General features: G+C 47.8%; 1 protein-coding gene and 1 pseudogene across 1 annotated transcript; one reads left to right on the top strand and one right to left on the bottom strand.

The window, feature by feature from the left end:
* The window catches only part of LOC117723848 (serine/threonine-protein phosphatase 2A 56 kDa regulatory subunit gamma isoform-like), a 691,904-nt pseudogene that overhangs the window by 226,643 nt on the left and 440,925 nt on the right, over nucleotides 1–24,336 (bottom strand).
* On the top strand, nucleotides 16,562–19,141 carry LOC117723855 (proline-rich protein 30-like). The gene is made up of 3 exons (XM_034523412.2): nucleotides 16,562–16,850; nucleotides 16,932–16,983; nucleotides 17,432–19,141. The coding sequence occupies exon 3, from the start codon at nucleotides 17,793–17,795 to the stop codon at nucleotides 18,855–18,857; it is 1,065 nt and encodes a 354-aa protein (XP_034379303.2). The 5' UTR covers nucleotides 16,562–16,850; nucleotides 16,932–16,983; nucleotides 17,432–17,792; the 3' UTR covers nucleotides 18,858–19,141.

Raw genomic sequence — 24,336 nt, 5'->3', positions numbered from 1 at the left:
ACAGTGAAAACTTTCTTCCTCTGTGTTCTTATATAGGGCTCCAGCTGAAGGTGTTGCCCAAATTAAAGGTGTGTGTTCCAGAGTCAATGTCTGGAATAAAGCTGAGTGCTTTCAGCTGGGTGTGGTGGCTCATGCCTTTAATCCCAGCATTATGGTGCTGGAGCAAGGCAGTGGATCTCTGTGAGTAGCCTGGTTTCAAAGTGAGTTTCAGGACAGACAGGGGTATTGCAGACAAATCCTGGCTCAGAACAACAACAACAATCACAATAACAAATGTATGTGTCTTTCTTGCCCCAGATCCAGATTAAAGGCCTGTGTCTTTCAAACTCAAAGATCTGCTTTAAAGACAAGCCTTCCTTCCTCAAAGATACAGATTTCTTTCTACAAATTAATAAAAAAAAAAAATCCCTTGCTGACGTGTCCTTCAATTTTTGATTCTGCTTTGGATATAATCAAGTTTTGATACAATTAATTTGGATATAATCAAGATGAAAAGAAGCATAGCCACTACTTGACTGAGCTCTTGAGAAGAAACCAATGACTCTCATTGCAAGAAGGGCTCTGGAGAAGACACACACACTGCTGGTTCCCTATGGGGATGACACCAAAAGTCCCCCAGCTGGGCTGAACCAACTAGGATATAAATTACATAAGCTTGGGTTGCTCTCAATCCTGCTGCTGCAGAAGTGAAATGTGTGCACTCAGCCAACCAAAGACCAGAGAAACTCAGCATTAGAGATCCTGGAAGACCTGCCTCAGGGAACCTTCTAGCAATTAGTGAAAGTGTGGAGAGGAGCTCAGGCTGAATTCTGTTAATTGCACCTTGCTAATTGATCCTACAGCCTAAAGTGTGACCATAGGTAAAAATCAGAGTGATGTCTGGAAGTACTGCAACCAGCTGCTGTCTGCTGGGGAGGGACGTGGAGGAGCGCAGTCAGAGAGAAAACCAACCTTTTTTTTTTTTTTTTTTTAAATGCATTGCAACAGAAATATCTCTTTTGGGTTTAAGAATTGAATTAAATTAAGGGATTATGGGGGGTTTTAGGTGGCCATATCATTGACCAAGAAAACCAAGCTTTCAATACTGCTCAGCATTTCAAAACAATTGACTGGATGAGAGTGTGCGATACACAGAGTAATCCTGAGACCCATTGGCTCAAATTAAATTTCAAAGAAAATAATTGCTTCTAGGTTATTTTTTTTCATTTTATTGTATTGTGCATGTGTGAACATTTTTTGCCTGTATACATTTTTGTGCACCATGTGTGTACCCGGTTTTTTTGAAGATCAGAAGCCATGGATCCTCCAGAAGTGGAGTTAGAGATAGTCGTGGGCCACCCTGTATGGGTTGAGCTCTTGACTGCCAAGCTGTCTGCCCATCCCCATATGCAAAGTGTTTAGAAAGCTTCCCTAGACCTTTACATGATGGTAAGAGAATCTGGCATCCCTGAGATCTCAGCAAAGGAAGCGTTCAGTCCCAGGTCTCATGAAGGTCTTCAAATAAGGGAAGGCATTCCCTCTGACTTAGATTGTATTTCTAGGCCATAACTTCATTCTCAGGAAAGCTATTAGGCTTCTAGTTTTATTTTGTTTTTCTTTTAAATTTTTTTATGGGAAGTGCACACATATGCATGGAACACAAGATGGATACACACATCGTGGAAAAGCAAATGTTCATTTGTCCTTTTAGCTTTTTTCCCCCTTGATCTCTGCAAAAACAGAGACACATGTTCAGTTAACCAATTATCTTGCTTTCTGCCACACCCTCACCCCTCCCCTGGAAGATACTGTAGCCCAAATCCAAACACTATTGGACTTTTTAAAAGATTACTTAAGTATTTTTTTTTAATTTATTTTGGATTTTGGGGACAGGTTTCCTCTGTGTAGTCCTACTTGTCCTGGAACTCACTCAGTAGATCAAGCTGGCCTGACCTACTCAGAGACCTCTAACTTGGAGTGCTGGGATCAAAGGCTAGTCCCACTACTGCCGCGTTCATACAAGGTTTTTTTTTTTATAAAGCACAAATTAGGTCCTATGAAGAAGTCACCACCATGACTATAAGGTACTAAATCTAAATGTGCTCCTCTGCCTGCACCAGTGCAGGTGCTCCTGTCCTCCCGAGGCAAGTGCTGTTCGAGGGATGGAATCGACATTCTGGTCCATGCAAGTGAAGCAGGTATGGGATTCCGTCCATCCAGTGCAAGAGATCAAGCCTCCTCTGCTCCCCTGGTCCATGGCTTTTTCCTTTCTATCTGGTCCTTTGCTTGTTCCCATCAGACAATGGTGTTGACTACCAGGAAGAACTGCTTCTGCTTTGGATCTGTGACTTCCAGAGAATCTACCCCAGGACAGACACTTGCAGGATCCAGAGCACCTCAGAGCCTAGCATTCCTGATACTGTAAGCGCCTTCCAAGAGTAACAGCCAGAGAAACCTGTAACTCTGAGAACCCAGGAGGATGCTGCAGAAGAAAAATTCACAGTGGGGATGCAGCCCAGGTCCTTTTTCCAGAGCCCCCCACTGTGGCGACAAAGCACAGGACACAGAGACCTGTGGTGGGAGTCTCTCCAGTGAATGCCAGCAACAGGCTGTCAGACACTGGTAAAGTGGACTCTGGACTTTGTCAAGTTTCCTGGAGCCTATTCCTTGCCCACTAAGCTGCCTACTCCGTGGCTGCTGCCGGCTGGCCTTTGGCAGCAGGGAGCCTTAGAGACCAGCAGGCTCCTTTCTGGAGATTTAGAGCAAGGTCTGTGCCAAAGAGGATCTGTGTGCCTAAACCTCTCCATTCTGCACTGCAGGCTATCTCAGTGCAGCCCCTGCTTCCATAATAAGCACACAGAGAGATTTGCCTTCGATGGTCAGCGCCATTTCTTAATTTTTTAACAAGTGATTTAAGGGGAGTTCTGGGTAGTGCCTGCTCGTTTTCGAAGGCACTGGTTTCAGCTGAGCTCGCCTGATTCATGGAAAGGCCAGGGAGGAGGAACCGTGATTTCACCTGCAATGGGAAGGCAAGTCTGCATATTTAGGCTTTCGGAATTCAGGGAAGGTGATTCTGCATATTTAGGCTTTCGGAATTCAGGGAAGGTGAGATGCAGGGTGTTAAAGCTATGCCCTGCCTGCTGGCTTCTCTATAACCATCTTTTCAGAGGTGGCCTCCGGGTTTTCCTCTGCACTTTTTGGATGGGCAAGCAGCCAAAGATAGCGGGCCTGATGGCTCCTCACTGGCACTGTCCTGGTTTGAGCCCAGCCTTGACATCCTGGTGAAGTCCGTGGTTAGTGTGACTGTCTGCTTTTCTGTTGCGCCCTGCTTGTCCAGCAAGGAAGACGCGACAAACCGGATCCTTCTCAACAACCTTTATTGGAAGTGCTCTTTTAGGTTTCTGGGAGAGACTGACTCGAATGCCCAGAACGGGCTGCTTATATACCCCCAGCCCTGGGAGTGGCAAAGCGCATGGAGGTGTCAGATTGGTCAATTTGCAATGACTCATTAGCATACTCATTAGCATACCCTGCCCGGGAGGGGGTGATTGGCCAGGTTCATGGTACCCTAGTGGTACCTCATTTGCATGCCCTGTTCGGGAGGGGCTGGAGCCAAATTGAACTGCGCATGCTCAGGCCTCTGGTAGTTCCTACCAGAGCCTAGGCAGGCGCCATCTTGGATCGCCACCTCAAAGCGGCTGGCGCGCGCAAATGTGTGCCCTTGGCCCACAGAGTTGACGCGGAGCAGCTTGTTTTAGTCAGCCGTGTCAACTCTGCGGTGCCGTTTTATTTAGCCGCATAAGGTTGGCGGCCTACAGAGGTATGGGAGGGTCAGCAAGTGAGAGTGCAGACACCTGTGCAGTAACAGATCCTAAGGGACATTGATGACCTCATATGGAGAATTAGAATTCTCATGGCAATGTCCTCCATTCAAGCAGAGATCAAAGACTCATTGAGGAAAGAAGGAGGCTGAGAGCAGAGCTGCAGCAGGCCATTCAGAAAGGGCATCTTGAAGAGAACTCCTGGCTCTAGAGGAATTAAGGTGAGCTCAGTGGACAGCCAATGAGCTCATGTGAAATCCGCTCACAGAAGCATCTCTGGGCTGCAAAATCAATGGTCTGCTTCCTGTCACAGAACTCAAGAGAGAACATTGAGCAATGTGACTATCATGTTTCTGTCTCATGCTGCCATGCCTTCTGTCTGTGATGGTGGAGTCTGTCCTCTGAAATTCAAACTGCATTAGAGGTTTGAAAGCTTGAGCCCACTTCTTGTATTTCTTAATTGCTTATGCAGTGAGAACAACTGGCCATGTCTTCCTGCTGCTGTGCCTGCCCTGCTGTGATGGACTGCATCCCACTGGAGCTCTCTCACCTGAAAGAAACCTTTCTTGCTTTGGGGTACGGGAACAAATAAACATCTTTTTAAGAATATCAAAATATAATGACCAATAGTGTGTAACATGGACTCTGTTTTTTCTAGCCATGGAATGACAGACAACCTGAGAACTTGCTGGTGTTTCACTCTTCAGAGAGCTGCAGGAAAAATGTGTACACCCAGATGTTGTGGTGTACCTACAGCACCTCTCAACTCATGCACCCTGATTTTAATTGATGATAGAGTGTCACATGGAAGCTTTGTCATTCTTTATAAATGTATTTGTTGGTTCAGTCATTCATCCATTTTCATTCATTCATTCATTCTGTGGGGGTTTAAAGGAAGGAGGTCTTCACAGGCTCATATTTGAATGTTTGTTTCCTAGTTGGTTGAACTCTTTTGTAAAGATAAGAAGATGTGGACTTTTTTGGAAGGAAATGACTCTGGTGTGTTCTTCTCTCTCTCTCTCTTCCTGTCTCTCTTCCTCTCTCTCTCTCTCTCTCTCTCTCTCTCTCTCTCTCTCTCTCTCTCTTTCTCTGTCTCTCTCTCTGTGTCTCTCTCTCCTCTCTCATTCTATCTCTCTCTGTCTCTCTCTGTCTCTTTCTCTCTGTGTCTCTCTGTCTCTCTCTGTCTCTCTCTCTGTCTCTCTCTGTTTCCTGTTTCCCCTCCCTCCCAATCTCTCCCTCCCTGTCTGCCATCTGGTGGTAGATCAAGGTGTGAGCATTCTCAGCCATTCCTTCCCTCTGCCATCATGGACTCTAACCCTATTAATAATCCACTAACCACTTTTTGCAGAAGTTGCTTTGATTTTGATTATGGTGTTTATTCAGAACCATGGAAAATTAATGGGCATCTTCAGGAATGTTCTGTTTCTAATGATGTGGAGTTTCATGTCATACAACTATGTGTTCCTTTTCTGGCTATTTCCTCTCCAATGTCTCAATCATCCTTCAGTTCTTTAGCCAACTTTCCTCCACACACTTCACCCAGCTACTTACATGTGACGAGAGGAAAACATGATGTCACGTATCTAGCAAACCTAGAGCTCACAAATGAGAGACATTGGATATTTGTCATCTTGAGGCTTGGTCATCTGTTGGGTGTGGCTGTCTCATTCAGTCTTTCACCAGTGGAAGGAAATTTTTCATTGGTTATATCACTTAACATTTGAAACAGGGCTGTAATTGGTGTCAGTGTTTAAGTATCTCTGGGGTGTACTGATTCTCTGGGATCTAAGAACATTCTGCATGCAAAGCTATTCAGCAGTCCATGGAGGGTTAACTACTAGAGATGTGAAATAAAACTGCATCTAACAATAGCACAAGAATCAAACCAGGTACATGCATTAGCAACCAGATGCAGCATTGTTTGAGTTGTAACATTCAAAACTGTAAATGTTCATAGAGACCCACTACAGTGTCATGCCAAGCATTTAGATAACACTATAAAGGCATATAGAAAGGGGCTACAGTGTTATCAGGGGAGTCCCAGACAGATAGGATCCTGTACTCATACTATAGGACAAGTCAGAGGCCTCAAACCAGACCAATGACTCATTGCAATGAACAATTTGAAGTAATGCTGTTTAAACAAAGGAGTATACTTGTGTGATGCACCATGACACACCTCAGCTATCACAGAAAGAAGGTTTTTATTCATTTTTATATTTGGTTTCTTTTGCAGAGTTGTGTTTCAAGGGTAGAGGGAGGCTATGCAGAGAGGGAATTGGTGAGCAGGATTGGGTGTAAATGCACAATTCACAAAGTATCAATGGAAAGTTTAAAGACATTAAGGAGGTTTTACTTATTTATATCCGTATAAATAAAATTATACATGGAATAGCAATTAGAGAACAAATTGTGTATGAATTTAAAGGAGAGCGGAAGTATATGATTGGGGGGGGAGGTTGGAAAGAGAAACAGTAATCTCAAATTTGTACAAAATGGTGTAAAATTACAAGATGTTGACCACACGACCCAGGTCCAGCACTGAAAACATACAGCATTAAAAAAAAAAAAAAAAAAAAAAAAAAAAAAAAAACTAACACAGAGCTTTGCAAATGACAGAGTTGGAAAGTTCTAATTCACATAAAACCTGCCAATATATTGTAAAAAAAAATTCTATGTGAAAGAAAGGCTTTCCACAGAGAAGAAAATTGTCTTATCCAGGAAATTAACACAGCTGTGACTGAGATTGGTGCAGACAACAACTGAGTCTTCTGGGGGCATGGGTTAGATGCATTGGGTGCCTTGCCAGACTGAAATCAATCATGGTGCTTTTGCCTATGACACCCTGTAATCCACAAACCTTAGTATTTGCACGAATTTCCACCATTTCGAAAAGATGTCCAACAGAGAGGACCCGAAAATAAAATGAAATTGGGTCTGGATCACATTTCCTGCATACTGGAACTTAGGCACCAGGGGTTTCATCCAGAGTTTCCTCCACCTGAACCTTGGATTTTCAAAGGATCCCACTACAGCCTTCCTGGCAAAGTCTGTTTCCATGTGAAAAGGAAAGCACCTAGAAACAAAATCAACTGTGTTTTTTGAAGTCAAGGTCTGATTCCACCCAGGCCTGCTGATAGCACAGGGGAACTTGACTTGGCTGACAAGTCGCAGCCATTGGTGATCCAGGATCAGACAACCAGAAACTCAGGCACTGGACACTGGGGATCTGTAAGAGGTGCATTGCTGGTGAAACACTGCCCACTGCTGCAGAATTCACTGGCCTGGAACTTGCAAGCAGAGCTGCAGGTCTCTGTGAATGGTTTAGGACTCCTTCACTGGCTCCTGCCTCCCTATTGATATGGAAAGCAGGTGGGTGCAGTATCCTTGTACTTATCCATGATCACAAGGCAGTGCTAGGGAGAAGCCAACAGGCTGCCCTTTTTGCTGCATCTCCCTAGACCAAGAAGAGGGCTCCAGGCATTTCTAAGGATAGGCCTCCTTAGAAAGTATGAGTAGAGAGATGTCAGCCTATAGGGAAAAGTTGCATCGCCCTGAACCAAGTTGTCCAAGAATGCTAAAGCCTAAAGCCAGACCTGCCTTCCCACTGCAAGTTGTATCAGGGTTGTCCCCTTCCCTGCCTTCCCATGAATCCTAAAAACCAGTGATCCTGGCTGCAATCAGTGCATTGAAAAACGAGTCTGAACAAGGCAAAACATTTCCCTTGAAATCATTTATTAAAGTATTAAAAAACGACAGGGATCATTTTCAAAGGCAGCCTGTTGGAGCCTGGTTCCAGCAACAAAAGGAAAGCACCAAGGAATAAAAGCCAGTAAGAGATTTGAAATCATCATTAGATTTGGTCCTTAGTAGGCTGAGCACTGAACGGAACTTGGCTCTTGAAGCTCTTAAACTCAATAACCCAATGGCCTGTGGCACAAAACCTGCTTATCAAAAGGAGTCAGACAACTGATCATTTTTTCTGTGTTTAGAGACACCCAAAGGCAGAGAGAGGCCTAAGAAACAAACCAATACCCCAGCAATCCCATCACATCCCCTAAGTACTATGAGAACAGTGGGTTTGCCCAGAATCCCACCAGAGCCTGCATGGCCAAGTCTAATCCCCGAGAGAACACAAAAGTACAATCACATGCCAAATCACGAGAAAAAAAATCTCATAGGAGGTTTCTATTCATCCTCGGATTTTGTCCATTGTCTGCTAGTCGATGAACAGAACTTGGCTCTGTGGACAATTCACAGGTTGAAAACCGTAACTTTGCAGATGACCAACTACTTGAAATCCCAAAGAAATCAGAACATTGATTTTTCAGTGTTTAGAAACACTGGTATGTCAAGAGGCAGAGAAAAAAAAAAAAAAAAAAAAAAAAAAAAAACCTGGAGATCCCTGCACATCACCTGTGTACTCCAAATGGGAACAGTTGGTTCTCACAGAATCCCACAGGAGCCTGCTGGCAGAGTCTGATCCTGGTCATAACACAAAAGCACAATCCTGTACAAATTCCCAGGAAAAAAAATATCATGAAACAAAATTGCATATGGGGTTTGAAATCAGGGTCGGATTTCAGCTCCACACTACTAAGAGCCAAGCAGAACTTAGCCTGTCTGATAACTCGCAGCTCCAAGGGAATGTGGTCCAGAGAACTTAAAGTTCCAGTGCTGACTATCATTAATCGCCACCAGTCCCAAGGCCAGCACCTTTATGTCCCCTGAGTGCCTGCAGCACCCAAGCAGAAATGGCAGTCTGCAAATGGGCCCTATGAGCTAGAACTCCTTTCTTGGCTCCTGCTATCAGCAATCCCCCTTCCAATGTGGAAAAGCAGATAGGTGCACTAAACCTGGACTTTGCCATGATGGCAAGGTTGGGCTCAAACCCGGGGCCAGTGCCAGCGAGGAGCCATCAGGGAAGCCTCTTGAGCTGCTTGCTCACAGCACAAGTACAGGCCAGTGGATAACCAGGAGGTCACCTGAGAAAAGATGGCTATTGATAGGACAGCAGACAGGGCATAGCTTTGGGGCCCTGGACAAAGCCCTGTGTAGTGAAAACCTAAAGCCAGACCTGCTTTCCTGTTGCAGGTTGAATTGCAGTTGCCCACTTCCTGGCCTTTCCATGAATCCTAGAAACCTGTGATCCTGGCCACAATCAGTGCCTTGGAAAATGGACCCGCACATTCCATTTGAAACCATTTATTAAAGGATTAAGAAATGACAAGGACCGTCCACTACAAATCGCTGCTTGTTTATTGTGGAAGCAGGGGGCTGTACTGAGATACCTGGCTGTGGGGAATGGAGAGATTTAGGCACACAGATACTCTCTGGCACAGACCTTGCTCTAAAACTCCAGGAAGGCGCCTGCTGCTGCACACCCCAAGGCTCCCTGCTACCATTGTTCAGTGGGCATCAGCCACAGAGCTAGAGGCTTTGCAGGCGAAGAAAGACCTTCAGGAGTCCTGACAAAGTCGGGAGTCCACTTCTGCAGTCTCCCATGGCTGATGGCCAGTAACACTGGAGCCACTCCTTCCACAGGTCTAAGTGTCCTCTGCATCGTCATCGCCAAGGCAGGGCGCTATGGAACAGGACCCAGGCTGCATGGCCACCATGAATGGTTCTTCTGCAGCATCCTCCCGGGTTTCTGGAGTGGCGGGTTTCTCTGGCTGTTCCTCATGGATGGTGATTTTCTATCTGGTCCTCGGCATGTTCCCATTGGATGATGGCGATGACTACACAAACAACCATTTCCAGGGTTGATCGATGACATTGATGGATTCTATCCATTCTTGTGGGATCCAGAGCACTTCGGAGCCCAGCCTTCCTGACTGTGTGATCACCTTCCAGGCGCAACAGCCTTGATGTCATGATCCACACTGGAAATGGTTGTTCGTGTAGTCATCGCCATCATCCAATGGGAACATGCCAAAGACTGGCTGGAAAGGAAGAGGCCTGGACCGGGTCTTCTGAGAAGCTGGGGAGCAGTGGAGACTGGGCATCTTGTACCACAGGGACAGAATCCCAGGCCTGCTTCACTTGCTCGGACCAGAAAGTAGAGTCCATCCCTTGAGCAGCACTTGCATCTGGAGGACAGCAGCGCTTGCACCAGTGCAGGCAGAGGAGTCTTCTGCAGGCTCTGTGCCCTGGGTATTTGTAGTCTTCGACGAGGGCGGGGCTGGTGAATTGGGAAATGCCCCGAGCTGAAAATGTCCCTTTGCCAGATGGACCTCGGAATGAAATCAGTAAAGGAAACAAATCCAAATCGGAAAATATTTGGATCCTTAGCGAGCTGGGATCCATAGGGAGCTGGAAACACCGAGCCAGCATTTGTCTGGAGTGAGAAGGCCTGTCCTAAGGGGGTGGAGATCCGGAGCGAACATGTGTCTGGGAGCGACCCGGTGTACCAGGGCGAACCGGTGTATAGGGGTGAATGGGTGTCCAGATCCAGCGGGTGTCTGGTAGCAAGCCGGTGTTCAGAGCGAGAGTGCCTGTCCGGAGCGAGTGGGTGTCCAGGAGCGAATGGGTGTGGGGGAACAAACGGGTGTTGGGGTCTTCTGCAGGCTCTGTGCGCTGGGTATTTGTAGTCTTCGACGAGGGCGGGGCTGGTGAATTGGGAAATACCCCCAGCTGAAAAAGTCCCTTGCCAGACGGACTTCTGAATGAAATCAGTAAAGGAAAGCAATCGGACGAATTTTCGATGTATAGCGAGCTGGGATCCGGAGCGAGCCTATGTCCAGAGCGAGAGCGCCTTCCTGTCCAGAGGGGTTCAGGACCAGGAGCGAGTGAGTGTCCGGAGCGAGAGCGCCAGTCCTTAGTGAGCAGGAGTCCAGGACCCAATGGGTGTCAGGGATCGAGTGGGTGCCCAGGATCCAGCGTGTGTCCGAGAGCGCCTGTCCTTAGAGAGTGGGTGTCCAGGAGCTAGCGGGTGTCTGGGAGTGATCAGAAGTCCGGGAGCGAGTGGATGAACAGGACCAAGTGGGTGTCCGGGAGCGAGCAGGTGTCCGAGATCGAGTGGGTGTCCGTGATTGAGTGGGTATCCGAGATCGAGTGGGTGTCCGGGAGCGAACGGGTGTCCGAGATCGAGTGGGTGTCCAGGAGCGAGCGGGTGTCCGGGAGCGAGTGAGTGTCCAGAGCGAAAGCGCCTGTCCTTAGCAACCGGGAGTCCGAGATCGAGTGGGTGTCCGGGAGCGACCTGGTGTCCGGGAGAGAGTGAGTGTCCGGAGCAAGAGCGCCTGTCCTTACCGAGTGCGAGTCCGAGGTCGAGTGGGTGTCCGTGAGCGATCTGGTGTCCAGGAACGAGTGAGTGTCCGGAGCAAGAGCGCCTGTCCTTAGCGAGAGGGAATCCGAGAGATCAAGTGGGTGTCCGGGAGCCAGCGGGTGTCTGGGAACCACTGAGTGTCCGGAGCGAAACAGCCTGTCCTTAGCGAGCCAGAGTCCGAGATCGAGTGGGTGTCTGGGAGCGAGCCGGTGTCCGGTAAGATCGGAAGTCTGGGAGCAAATGGGTGTTTGTAGCGAGTAGGTGTGCAGGAGCGAGCGAGTGTCCAGGAGCCGGTGGATGTCCGGGAGGGAGCTGGTGTCCAGGATGAGCTTTTGTCCGGATCAAGAGTGCTGTCTGTAGCGAGTGGTTGTCCTGGATCCAGCTGGTGTCCAGGAGTGATCAGGTGTCCAGGAGCGAGCGTTTGTCCGAAGCAAGTTGGGGTAAGGAGCGAGCAGGTGTCCTTAGCAAGGTGTGGTCAGCTTCAAGGGGGGTCCGGAGCGAGCAGGGCCTTGGAGGGAGCAGGTGTCAGGGGCTAGCATAGTTCTGGAGGGAGCTGTTGTTCAGAGGGAGCCTGTGTTGGGAGCGACCATCTGTCTGGAGCAAGCGTTTGTCCAGAGGGATCGGGAGCACGGAGCGAGCTGGGATACAGAGCACATCTTACAACTCGCAGCTACTAGGGAACTTTGTCCAGAGAACTTAGAAGTTCCAATCATGATCATTATTAATCCGCCCCAGTCCAACGCCAGCCCCTCTGCGCCCCCTGGTGTACAGAAGTAGTCAGACTGCCTGCAGCTCCCAAGCCCAATTGGCAGTCTGCAAATGAACCTTTTTCTCTTCTGCCTTGGACTCCCTAGTTGGCTCCTGCTCCGCGCCCCCCCCACAACCCCCCGTGCCCTGCCACTCTTTGGAGGAGCCAATAAGGAGACTAACAGTGGTCTTTCCCTGCCTTGCAATGGTGGGCTAAACCCTTCCTGTGCAAGGAGAAGCCCTGAAGTTTCCTCCTCCTCTTGCCTTCTGGACACCTGCTGGCTGAGGCCATAACAGGAAGGCGACCACAGAGAGGAAGGAAGGCAGGAGACAGAGGACCAGCTGAAAAGACTCCGCTTTGGGGCCCTGGACAGGTTTTTGCTTGACCTTCTACTTGCAAAATAGGAAAGCAGCCATGACTGAGATTCGATCCAAACACTGATTTTATAGTCTTTGTGGAGCAGAGGTCTGAGTCCCAGGAAATCTTGCCTCATCAAAATCTGTTGTAAGGATGGACTTGGCACAAAACCATAAAAGATGTACGTTGGAGAAATTATCACCGTTTAGAATCGACGCAAGGCGAAGAGGTGGCAAAAACAAAATGTTACTTGTATGTGTAAAACTGACCACTTGGTATTGAACAAGCAATCGGTCTGCCATATCTACAGTACCACTCCCAGACCTAAGGCTCATTGCAGAAGAATCATTGCAGAAGACAGGGTTGGAAGAATGTAAGAGCCAGAGGGTTAGGAAGTTAGCTGTGACACTGTATCTCCTAAGAGTGTCAGAATCTGCACCCATGAAAGTCTCACCAACAGAATCACTTAAACAGTAGTCAAAGGAGGTCAACAGGAGACTTAACTAAAGTCTGTGTGGGGGACTCCAGGGAGCCTCAAACCTACACAAAGAATTCCAGGCAACTAAAAAGTGATGAGGGGTGAGAAATTCTCTTTGTTTTCTAATTTAAAGAGTTACATGGCAGAGGGGGAAGTGCTCTTACAGATGGAACTGCTTTCCCCAACTCGATTTGGCCAAAGCTTGAGACACGCTACCTCGCCGATAAGGAGCACGTCACATTCAAGATTCTTCTGACAGCGTCTTTTATTGTTACAGCTCTTTTAGTTAGAAGGATGTAAGATGGAGAACAAAGGAAGGACCCCAAGCCCCAGAATGTACTGACTTATATACTATCAAAGAGACACGATCTGTCCTCATTGGCTTACCGACTGGGGTCTCATTTACATATCCACTGATAGTACTATCAGCTGAAAAATTTGCGCCTATGAGTGTGCACAGCTGCAGACACCAAGGCCAAGAAGAACCAGGAACAGGAAGCCAGCGCCATCTTCTAATGGCGAGCGTATAGCTACTTCAGCAAACGCAGCATGGCTCCTAACAAAAGCTTTCTGCTCTTAACTGACAGTGAAACTGAATGGCATTCCCAGCCTTTGCATGTACATCTAAAAAGAGGAAGAATGCAATAACTGAAATGACCTGGGATGTTCATTTTACCTTTGCAGTTTTCTGCACCAGAACCAGAGATGGATCAGTCTCTTCATAGTCCAGGAAAGCTGGGTTTCTAGGTCAGATCATATCACCTTTGTCATGGTACCCATTAATCTTGCACCTGGTCCTCTCCAAGCCTTGGCAGCCAGCTTCCTCTCCAGAGGCTCTGGAGTCCCGAGATCAGAAACTCTTCTGACCAGTGTAAAGCAAGAGTTACTCCCTGAAAAGTTTCCCCCTCTCACAATATGAATTACCCAGTGTAAAATTGGTGGCTGAGATCACCACCATTGGATCAGACATTACTGCTCCTTCAGTGTTAACTCAGAGTTACTCATTGGTGATTTTCCCACACCTAGATCAGAAACTCATTATTTTTTCAATGATTTTCAAAGGAGCTGAGTCAAGGTAACAGATGTGGGGGCCACATATGTTCTCTATTTTTAAAGGAAGAAAAGTTAATTTTCTCTCTGACTTTGTTTCTTCCTGTCCTGTGCCAACAGACACTAGCTGGTTGCTGTAATTCTTGCAATCTCTCTGATCTTTTTCCTATGGTCACAGTTCAGTCTAAACCTGCCTGGTGCAATTGGGGGAATTCAGCCTGAGTTTCTCTTCACACTTTCACTAATTGCTAGACGGTTCCCTGAGGCAGATCCTCCCAGGATTTCTGGTCTTGGGTGGCTCAGTGCACATATTTCACTTCTGCAGCAGCATGAATAAGAGTGACCCACATGTGTGTAACTTGCACTTTTAGTGCCTCAGCCCAACTGGGGGACTCCTGGTGTCAGCTCCGTGGGGGACCAGCAGTGAGTATTCTTCTGAGCTCTTCTTACACTGAGTGCCACTGGTTTCTTCTCCAGAGCTCTGTCAAGTTTTCCTATAAAACCATCATCTCTGTGGCAGGCCCCTGTTTTCCTGTATCTGAGGCTTCTTGATTTTACCACTTTTCTTTATAGGCGCTGATTCTTGGCTCTGAGCACCAGGTCACTCCAGGAGAAGGAGTCAAACCAGCTCAAACTAGATGTGAAATGGTTTGAACATAGGTGCCTTCCAGTGCTGCCTGACTGTGATTCCAGGAGACTTAAAAGTTAGCCATAGCTAGCCAGGGATCAACCAAACCACATAGACTTTTTCTGCAGGTGTCTTAGTCAGCAGGGCACCAGATCTGGGGATTCTAGCAAAGGCATTCAGCAGTGCAGGAGAATATCATGGCCCAGCATATTCCGGTTTGCTCTAGGGAAGTCCTATTTTAAAACTTTAGATGCATTTCATTTCCCCAAAATCTAGGTGGCAGGCAAAGGGACCTTTTTGTACTTTCATTTTGAGCCCCTTTCTGTTCACTATTACACACTTTCACTGAAAGAAGCACCACTAACAGACCACCCTGCAGCCTGCCACCAGAAGGGTGGACTGACAGGAGAGCATCACAGTGCCAGGCTGAGATGTTAAATAGTTTCACTCAGAGACTCCCACACTAGCAGGATGGCCCTGTCCTTCCACAGACTTGCTTATTGCAGTGTGGCTTTGGTTGGTTCTCTTCTTGCCCCTCACCTCCTTGGTGTGTTGTTTCTGTTTTATACACTCTAAAAACAACCTTTGCCTTTTTCACTTGACAGTCCCTCAACAAACTGCTTTCCAGTTGCTTGCTGTCTGCTTCCAAGCTAATATGCCTCCAGTCCAGGGCAGCATGGAACCCAGCTATGCCAGCCGCTCTCTGCCTGCCTTCTGTCTAGACACAAAAGACTATAGCATAGAAATGTTACATGTGTTCATCTCAAACACAGGAAATAAAACAGGAGACAGAAAGAGGCATTGGAAAAGTATGCAGGTGGAGAGGAGATTCCCTGTCCTGAAGCTTCATCTCTACACTGAGCTGTTTCCCCCTAACCATTTCTCTCCTGGGAATACAGGACTAGCATCTGCTCAGGAATCCAGCTGACCAAAGAACTGTTAACTGTGTGGATTTCCAAGCAGGGTCTGGTGACACATGACTTAGAGTAGCACATAGAATAGAACTTTTCCCTTTTCCTGATAGAAGTTTTCTTTTCTCTACTTAGGACCTTTTCACTTCTCCCCTTAGATAGCTTTCATAGGAAACTTTTCACTTTCTGTAGAGAGGGTGCAGTGGTTAAGACATTAGCTGTTCCTCCAGAGGACTCAATTCCCAGCGCCCACAAGCTGGCCCACAACTGTCTATGACTCCAGTTCCAAGGGATCTGATGCCCTGTACTGGCTGATTTTGTGTGTCAACTTGACACAAGCTAGAGTCATCAGAGAGAAAGGAGCTTCAGTTGAGGAAATGCTTCCATTAGATCTAACTGTAAGGCATTTTCTCAATTACAGATTGATGGGAGAGGGCCCATCCCATGGTGGGTGGTGCTACCTCTGGGCTGGTGGTCCTGGGTTCTATAAGAAATCAGGCTGAGCAAGCCATATGTAGCAAGGCAGTAAGCAGTATCTCTGCATGGACTCTGCATCAGCTCCTCCTTCCAGTCCTGCTTTAGTTCCTGCCCTGACTTCTTTCAGTGATGGACTATGATCTGGATGTATAAGCCAAATAAACTCTTTCCTCCCCAACTTGGTTTTTGCTCATGGTAGTTACAGCAATAGAAACCCTGAGACACACCCTCATACATTCATCATACAGGTGAAACACCAATACACATAGAATAAGAAAATAAACCATTTAATAAAATAAAAAAAGAAAACAGCTAAGGGGCTGAAGAGATGTTTAGTGGTTAAGAGCACTTGCTGCTTGTGAGGCCTGGAATTCAGATCCCAGCACTCATATCAGGAGACTCACAAGTGTCTAAAACTCTAGCTCTAGGGGATCCAACCCTCTTCAGGCCTTCTATGGCACATGCAAGCATGTGACATACATCTAAATAAACAAAATCTTTTGAAGTAGCTTCTAAAATATACAGTAATATTCCAAAGGTGAAAGGGTATGGAGCACAGTTACTTCCCTCAGACAGCAGCCAATGAGGAAGTTGCAAGGCTCAGCCCTGCCTCCTGGAGCTGTACATGTTAAGAGCAGACAAGCAGAGCTAGGTTTGTGGGTGTACATCAAACAATTCTACCTGAAAATTTTTACCAAAACAGCCTTGGCAGGTCCCTGAGAAACACCCAGAGCATTGAGGGTGAGGAGAAGGCAGAATCTATGATGTCATTATCTGATCTCTGTGACACAGGCTTTTGATGCCAGAGAGTGAGAGCTGCTTTCAGGGAAGGAGCCCCTCAGCTCCCACTGGGGCTTTGCCCCTTAGGCAAAGCCTCAGTCTCTTGGAGCCTTTTACCAGCTGGCCCTACTGTTGCTGCCACTGGCTCTGATAATCCTTCTGAGCCAAGGCCAGGCTGAGGGAGAAGGATTGAGGGTTGAGGTGTTGAGGGTGACAAGAGGCCAGGGGCACCATCGAGCCAGGAAACTAGGATGGTTACAAAATCTGTGTGTCAGGATTAGGACAAAACCCTATACTGCAGAAGAGCTCTGTGTACCAGAAAAAGGACTAAGGGCACTGCTCAGACTGGAATCCTGGGTCAGAGTCAGTTTAGGGGTCTGAGTGTGGGGGCGGGAAGAAGGTAGATAGACTGTTCTGTGACTCTACTTTCTCTTCCAGGTCCCCTATTTGGGGGAAGTGTCTTTTGAAACGGTGGAAGGCACACAAGTTGGTAAAGCACCGCACAGTCCTCTCCAGTCCTTTCCCCATTTTGGCCTTCAGTGCTCTTTGCTGCCCATTTCCCCTCAGTCCCTAAGTCTTTCCAGCCATAATCTCCAATTTTCTAACCTTCTCTACAACACCTTGCCAGATTTTCTGACCTCAAAGGTGACAAAGTGCTGGTCTTCGTTGTTTTGAGACAGACTCATGGAGCCCAGGCTAGCCTCAAGCTCCTTATATCCCCACAGCGATTACAGGCTTGTGCCAGCATGCCACCCTTACGTGGTGTTGGAGTCATGCCCAGGACTTTGTGCATGCTAGACAAACAATGTAGCAGCTGAACTACATCCAAAGACCTCACATTGACGGTCTTGAGTTCACACTGGAAATGAGCACCTGACACAGAATCCAGAAGTCGACCAATCATTCTGACATCTTGACCTCTGTCTTTTTCTCTGCAGGTCCTACAGACTGTGTCTTTCTCCTGATTCCACCCAGAGAGTTGCGGTTACCCCTCAGCTCCCCAGGGACAGCTCTCATTCTCCATCTCCATACATCCCCAGCCAATGGCTGAGGAAACGTGAGGAGCCAAGATTAGATGCAGGCTCTGGACTGAGCACGCCACAGCCAGGTAGAAGAGGCCGCTTATCCCCTTGGCCTGCTGCTGATGCCTGCAGCAGAACGAGCTGCTGCAGCCACACTCTGCACAAAAGGCAATCTTAACTACAAGCCACAGCTGGCTTCAGAGATCCCCACACTGACTGTTAGGTCTATAACCACTAGTCTTGTCACCCCATCTGCTTCCCACCTGGATTCAAGACAATGTTGCATCAAAACAAGGACCAGGTGCTGCTACAGAATGCAGTGCCCCCAGAGTGTCCCCCTCAGGTCCTCTCACAGTTCATGGACTCCCCTCCACCCAACTTAGCATCTCTTTCTCCCCATCAGACCCTCCCTTCTTCCCACTTTCCTTTGCCCACCACCACGCAGGCATATTTAATTTCTGCTCTGACACAGACCCCGTCTCCTGGACCTCACTTCTACTCTTTGGATTCGAATTCTGACTTTGTTCCTCTTCCCTACTCTTCCTCTCTCCCAGGATCCTCCTCTTGCTTTTGCCAAAACTATACTTATTTTGGTGAACAACTCCCCTCTCCTCACTCCACCTTTCCCTCCAACTATCAGCTCTGTCTCTCTCCCCCTCTTACCAGCTCCTCCTCTCTTTCCCAGCTACAAAATTCCTCTCCTCACTCCTACCAGTCTGCTTCATCCCTCCAGGACTTTCAAAGCTCTAGGGTCACATCCCCCATCCCCACGTCATCTTCTCAAGGAATTCAGAGGAACAAGCAAGCATGGCAGTGGCCTCCATCCAGAAGCATCAGGTCCTCTGGGGTGGCAGGGGGATGTGTGCCAAGCAAGGTGGACCCTACAGAATTCAAGGACCCAGGGGCCCTTGCCAAAGCCCTGGTGGCCCATGTGGGGCACCACAGAATTGCACAAGACCTACAGCTACAGATTCTGCAGCACATGTGGCTAGGCACAACTGGCCCGGCCCCAGTCGTGGAGTACCCCATATGTCTAGTGTGCCTCCAGCTCCGCACCCCATCTTGTCCCACCCCCAAGTACAAGACTATACCTCGGCTGCTTGCCTTCCCACAACTACTGCCCTGTGCCCAGGGCCAGGAATCTGGGCCTCTCCGAATAGGCATTGGCTTTGGCCTCTACCTGCCTCGGGGCCAGGCCAAGGCTTTGCATCTGTTGCCAAACAAAAGAAGAAAAAGACTGGTGGATGTAGAGTCCCAGGCAGAGACCCTCCAGAGTCAAAAGCCTGCAACCCGAGCATCAGTGCAAACCACTGGCACAATCTTCCAGACTGGGAGCCTTTGATCTGTAGACCTTCAATCACCAAAACCCAGCCAGTGCTTCAGGTCTCTACTTCAGGAGCCAATACAGGTCACTGTTTCCACAAAGCCCAGGCCTTCTGTCTCAAAGTGGTCTGTGTCCCTAGGGTCTATTCCATGAAAGTCTCCATCTTAATTCCAGAGCAGCGGAGACCCTCTGGAACACCCCTTCCAAACTCCACCCTCCCTACCAGGACTTCTCAGTCCTTGGGGTGGCACAGAGACACCTTGAAGGGCTGGCTGGCCAGAAGCCAGGTGTGTTCTCCTGTCCTGAACCCTGAGAACCCCTTGTGGAGTGTGCTCTCCCCTAGTTGAAGGGACCAGAGGCACCCAAGGCCTCATTTGCCCTTCAGTGTATCCAATAAAGCCTAACCCTGAGAATCTTGTGTTTGTGTCCACAATGTCCACAGAATAGAATCAATGGCAATAGGATAAGGCCAGTCCCACAAAAGGCTGGGGGACAGAAGGGTGAAGGACACCAAATGCTACATACTAGAGTCCACTCTAGTACCTGATGCTTAGAGACCTCTACAAGGCCCTTCTCATGTTTAATTCAAGTCCCTGGACAGATAATTGAATCAAAGATTAGGCCAATAGGTCTATTTCTCCAGGGACAGCCTGGGTTGACTAGGATGCAGCCGCTCATTGTCCTCACAGGGAAGGACATTGCTAGCAACTCATTATAGGAGAGCACAAGTATCATGTACAGCACATGCACAGACCAGAAACTAGAAGGCTCCTTCAGAAGGGCTAGAGAGATGCTGTCTCAGCACCACTGGGCACCTCACAAGTGTAACTCTAGTTCCAGGGGATCCAATGTCTTCTGTCTTCAGTTGGGACACACACACACACACACACACACACACACGAGAGAGAGAGAGAGAGATAGAGAGAGAGAGAGAGAGAGAGAGAGAGAGAGAGAAAGAGAGAGAGAGAGAGAGAGAGAGAGAGAGAGAGAGAGAGAGAAAGGTTGAGAGAGAGACAGAGAAAGAGAGACAGAGAGACAGAAAAGAGGAAGAGAGGGAGAGGAGAAAAGAGAGTAGAAGAGACAAAAGGAGGAAAAAGGAGAGGGAGAGAAGGGGAGGGGAGGGAAGACCATCCACAGCACTTAGAAGACACCTATCAGGAGCAACCACCACCCATAACTTCTGTGTTCCAGAAGAGGATGTCAAGCCATAAGAAAGAGTCCAATCAGCTACGGAGGATGCTTTCAAAGTTTGAACTGGTTTCCTCCTATTAAGATATTAGGAATCAGTGAATCTGTTTGGAGTGTCTTTCCTCACCATGACCCAGGAGAAACCACTTCATCCCAGGAGCAACACATAAAGGCCCTGCTTGTGTTAGTTTGTGTAATTCTCCTCAAGTTGGGACTGCCCCAGTCTGAGAACTTTTTAATTCAAGATTTACTATCTTCAGTATGTCTTCCAGGCCCTCCTTCCACGCCCCACACAAAGATGGCAGCTTAGTCCTCATTCAAAGTTAGGGGTCCATGACAGAGCATCCTGCTAGGGCTGTTGCGAATTGGGGTCCTGAGCTTGCATAGAGTGAGACCCAGGACTGTGGAGCTTGCACACTGAACGCCTGCGCGACCCAGGGGTTCTCGGGAGCAGCAGATCAGGTGTTTTGAGTGGTGGGCAGTCCACAGTGCTGAGAGGGACCAGAGTCTTCCAGGAAACTAGAGCACCAGGTTCTGCAGCTTTCGGAGGTGGGGCTAAGCATGTCCTGTGTTCTGTGGGGCTGGCAGTGAATGCTGGGGCAGGATGTACCAGTGCCTGGGTGTGGAGCTCTACCAGGCCCCGCCCCAATGTGCAGGCTTTGGATAGACCCCAAGACTGGGCTGCTCATGGCTGCCATCACTGCCATCACTGCGGGCAGAGGAGGAGCTGCCAAGACTGGCATAAAGAATGGCGTTGTGAGAATGCAGGGCCACTGGGAACAGGTGATACCTTGGCCCAGGACGATTCCAGGGTAGCCTGGGGATGCAGAGGTGAGCCTTACCTCTGCTTTAGACCCTGTCCATTTCTAGTGGGAACACCCCACACTGCCACTCGGGTGCTGTTTTCACCTGAGTAGAGCAGTTGAGACATCCAAAATTAGACTGAAAGCTGTGCAGGTCTGAGAAGGCTGGACTGTCTACACAAGTGGGATTATGGGAGCTGGTCCAGGGTTCTTACTCTGGCCTTTTCCAGGAAGGCAGATTGTCTTGTTTGTCTTCAAGCATCTGGAGACTGAATTCTTTTCTTTCTGTAAACTGGACCTTGTAATCTAAGCCCTGATTGCTGTACGAATTGGGAAGCTCCAGGAAGAGAAGGAAGCACAAAGCAACAGCATCAACAACCAAAGAAACACAAAACAAACAAACAACATGAGCTGGAGGTGCAGGAGGAAAGATCTGTAAGTAATGCAGGCATGGGGGACAAAACAGAGACTGAGGGAATGGCCAACCAATAAGCAGCCCAATTAGAGACCCATCCCAGCGCTGAGTATTATTGATACTCTGTCCTGTTTGCAGAGAGGAACATGATGTCCTCTGAGAGACTCCACCCAGCAGCATCTGAATCAGATGGACAGAGCCAAATAGTGGGTGGAACTTGGGGATTTTTATGGAAGAATGAGTAAAAAGATTATAGGTCCGGAAGGGGATAGGAACTTCACAGAGAGACCAACAGAGTCAACTATCCTGGACCTTTAAGGCTTTCAGATTCTGTACCACCAGCCAAAGAACATACACTGGCTGGACCTAGGCCTCCCAGCTCATAGGTATCAGATGTGCAGCTTAACCTTCATGTGGGTCCTGAACATCTGATTGGGGGCCATGCCAAAACTTGTGTGTAAATGGAGTATGTTCTACTAGCTGGGCTGCAAGTCCACCGGCTCCTGCATTCCCGCTCGCTCCTGCACCCCATTTGCATACTACACAGAGACAGGAGACTGCTCCAGAACACAGAGGGCCTGCTTATCAGGGCGCTTCTGCTGGTGGCTTGCTATTAAGGCCTCCGCCACCAGAGGGCACGGCTGTCTACACAATAGCAATTAAAGAACAAATTGGCTAGGAATTTAAAAGAGAGCTGAGGTGTATGCATGAGAGGGTTTGGAAAGAGGAAAGAGTAGAAACATGTTCTTAATAAACAGTAATCTCAAAATTGTAAAACAGAATAAAAGTTACCAGATATTGCCTACACTGCCAAGATCTAGCATTGAAAAAATTGAGCATTAGAGACAGAGAGAGACGAGAGACAGACAGAGAGAGAGAGAGAGAGAGAGAGAGAGAGAGAGAGAGAGAGAGAAACCTAAAATAGTGCTTTGCAAATGATACAGTTGAAAGTTCTAGTTCACAAAAAACCCTGGAAACATATTGTTCCTTTTTGTCATTGTAACCTGCAGATCACTTGCAGACTCCACCTTCACCCCCTTTCCCACTGCTCCACTCTGCCCTCTTCTGGAAATCAATACAAGAAACCCAGGTGGGTGGGCCATGCTTTTGTCCCTACCAAGCCTGTTAGTGTCCACATCCCACTTCTAATGAAACTCCACCTGCAGGGAAATTCCTCTGACTTGATTAGTGACCACTTCCAACCCCAGACTCCAATCCTGATTTTACCTCTGAAAAACACTTACACAGGAAGGTGGTGGAGAGGAAAGATTTTATTTATGTACACTGTCCATCAGAAAGCAATGATTCTACATAGACTTAAGAAAATATTCCTTAACAAATCAATTGAACAGTCAGGAGGACAAGATAAAGACACTTCCAGACTCCTGGTCATGTGGGGCACAGTCCCAGCTCTGAAGTTCACAGAGGCAGCATGAGGCTCTTCCTGAGTTTTTCTCTGGCTCCTGCCAGTGAGTAGTATATTGAAGGATTTCAAGGTGTATTCTCTTCACATTGCTTGGATGTCTTTCCTTTCCAGGTTTCTGTCTCATGTAAGCCTCTGTTTTTGGTCATTTGGGGGTTGGGCACCTTTGGCTTCAGAATTCACCAGGGGCAAGCATGTCTGCAAAGCTGTGTGTGCTGTCATCTCTTGGCTGGTTCAGAGCCCATTGAACCCTTCTTGTGGATGCAGCTTCTACTTCTTGAGGACCCCAAAGTCTCCCTGAAGTTTCAGCCACTCTCTCCAAATGTCTTCTCTGTTGGCTGAGGGTCTAGGCTGCACTCCCACTGTGTACCCTTTGTAGTACTTCTCATACCACTGTCGATATTGCCTCTCCCATTCCTGGTAGCGTTCTTTCTCAAATGGGTCTCTAAAGTCAACACTCTGCCCATAATAGGCTTTGGTGTCATAAGGGGGTAGACCTTCTCTGTATCTATGAAAATACTCACGCTCTGTTTCTCCTTGAGATATATTGTGTTTAGTGGGAGACTGTCCCCTAAATGCTTGAGGAGATCTGGACCAGGAGTGGTATAGTCTATAGGGAGGTGACCTTGACCTAGATGGGTGGAATCCATGAAATCTGGACTTGGCACGGTATTTGCAGCTCTTTCCTCTGCCTGGTATTGGAGCTGGGGCAGAAGATGGGTTTCCAGGCACAGAAGAGGCCAAAGAAGATGGATTTGAAGTTAATGAAGATATAGAGGGAATTGGGTTAGCTGAGGAAGATGTCACTGGAATCTTCAGAGTATCCTGCTGTCTCGATATGGGAGACCTCATCAGAGGCTGCAGGTTCTGCTGGATGAGTGGTGTTGGTGTTGGTGTTGGTGTTGGTGTTGGTGTTGGTGTTGGTGTTGGTGTTGGGTGTGGAGGTAACTGTTTTCGTAGTCTTTTTGTATAGCCAGTTTTATTTTTAAAGTTATTAACAGCCTGCCGTAAAGACTTGTTGGCAACTAAAGCATCAGGAGAAACATCATTTTCATGACATGTTGGACATGTATGTTCATCGGACTCCAGGAGTGCTGTTCTTATACATTCATCACAGTAACTGTTTCCACAGCATGGAATGACAACGGCATCTGTAGGAATGTCTCTGCAGATGAGGCACAGGAGCTCCTCTGGGATAGGATCACCTTCTTCTGAAGATGGGGATGGTTCCTCTGGTAAGAAGGGTGGTTTCTCTTTCTTCCCAATTGCATAGGCCTCTGCATCTATAATCGGTATTGCATATTTTCCAGTGTTGGTAAGCATTGCACCTTTCATGTTAGGATCTTTCACTTCCATCAGAAAACTTGTAGGAATTCCAGTGCTCTTTTTGATCCTAGGACCAGTTGCAAAGTTCTTATCCCCATTTGTTGGGCAATTCTTAATATAATGACCAGGTTTACCACAACGAAAGCAGGTGTAGGATGGAGGTGGCAGACTTACCAGACTTTTCTTCATGTAATTGATTGGGTTGTATAAACGGGCAGATTGCAACATCATTGCTTTAATTTTGTCTTCCTCAGAAGCATTGGCTTCTGCCAGATTGACAGTCTTTGTAAGCTGGGCCAGAGAAAGAGATGCAGAAGGGTCACCAATTGCTTTTGTAGCTCC

Source organism: Arvicanthis niloticus, chromosome 19 (genome assembly GCF_011762505.2).
Source record: "Arvicanthis niloticus isolate mArvNil1 chromosome 19, mArvNil1.pat.X, whole genome shotgun sequence".
In the NCBI taxonomy this organism is placed as follows: domain Eukaryota; kingdom Metazoa; phylum Chordata; class Mammalia; order Rodentia; family Muridae; genus Arvicanthis; species Arvicanthis niloticus.
The sequence above is the reverse complement of the archived record's forward strand: the minus strand, read 5'-3'. Positions and strand labels throughout refer to the sequence as shown.

Bases quoted from the DNA above. Each gene is read 5' to 3' on its own strand.
- LOC117723855 (XM_034523412.2), top strand. From the start codon at position 17,793: ATGTTGCATCAAAACAAGGACCAGGTGCTGCTACAGAATGCAGTGCCC.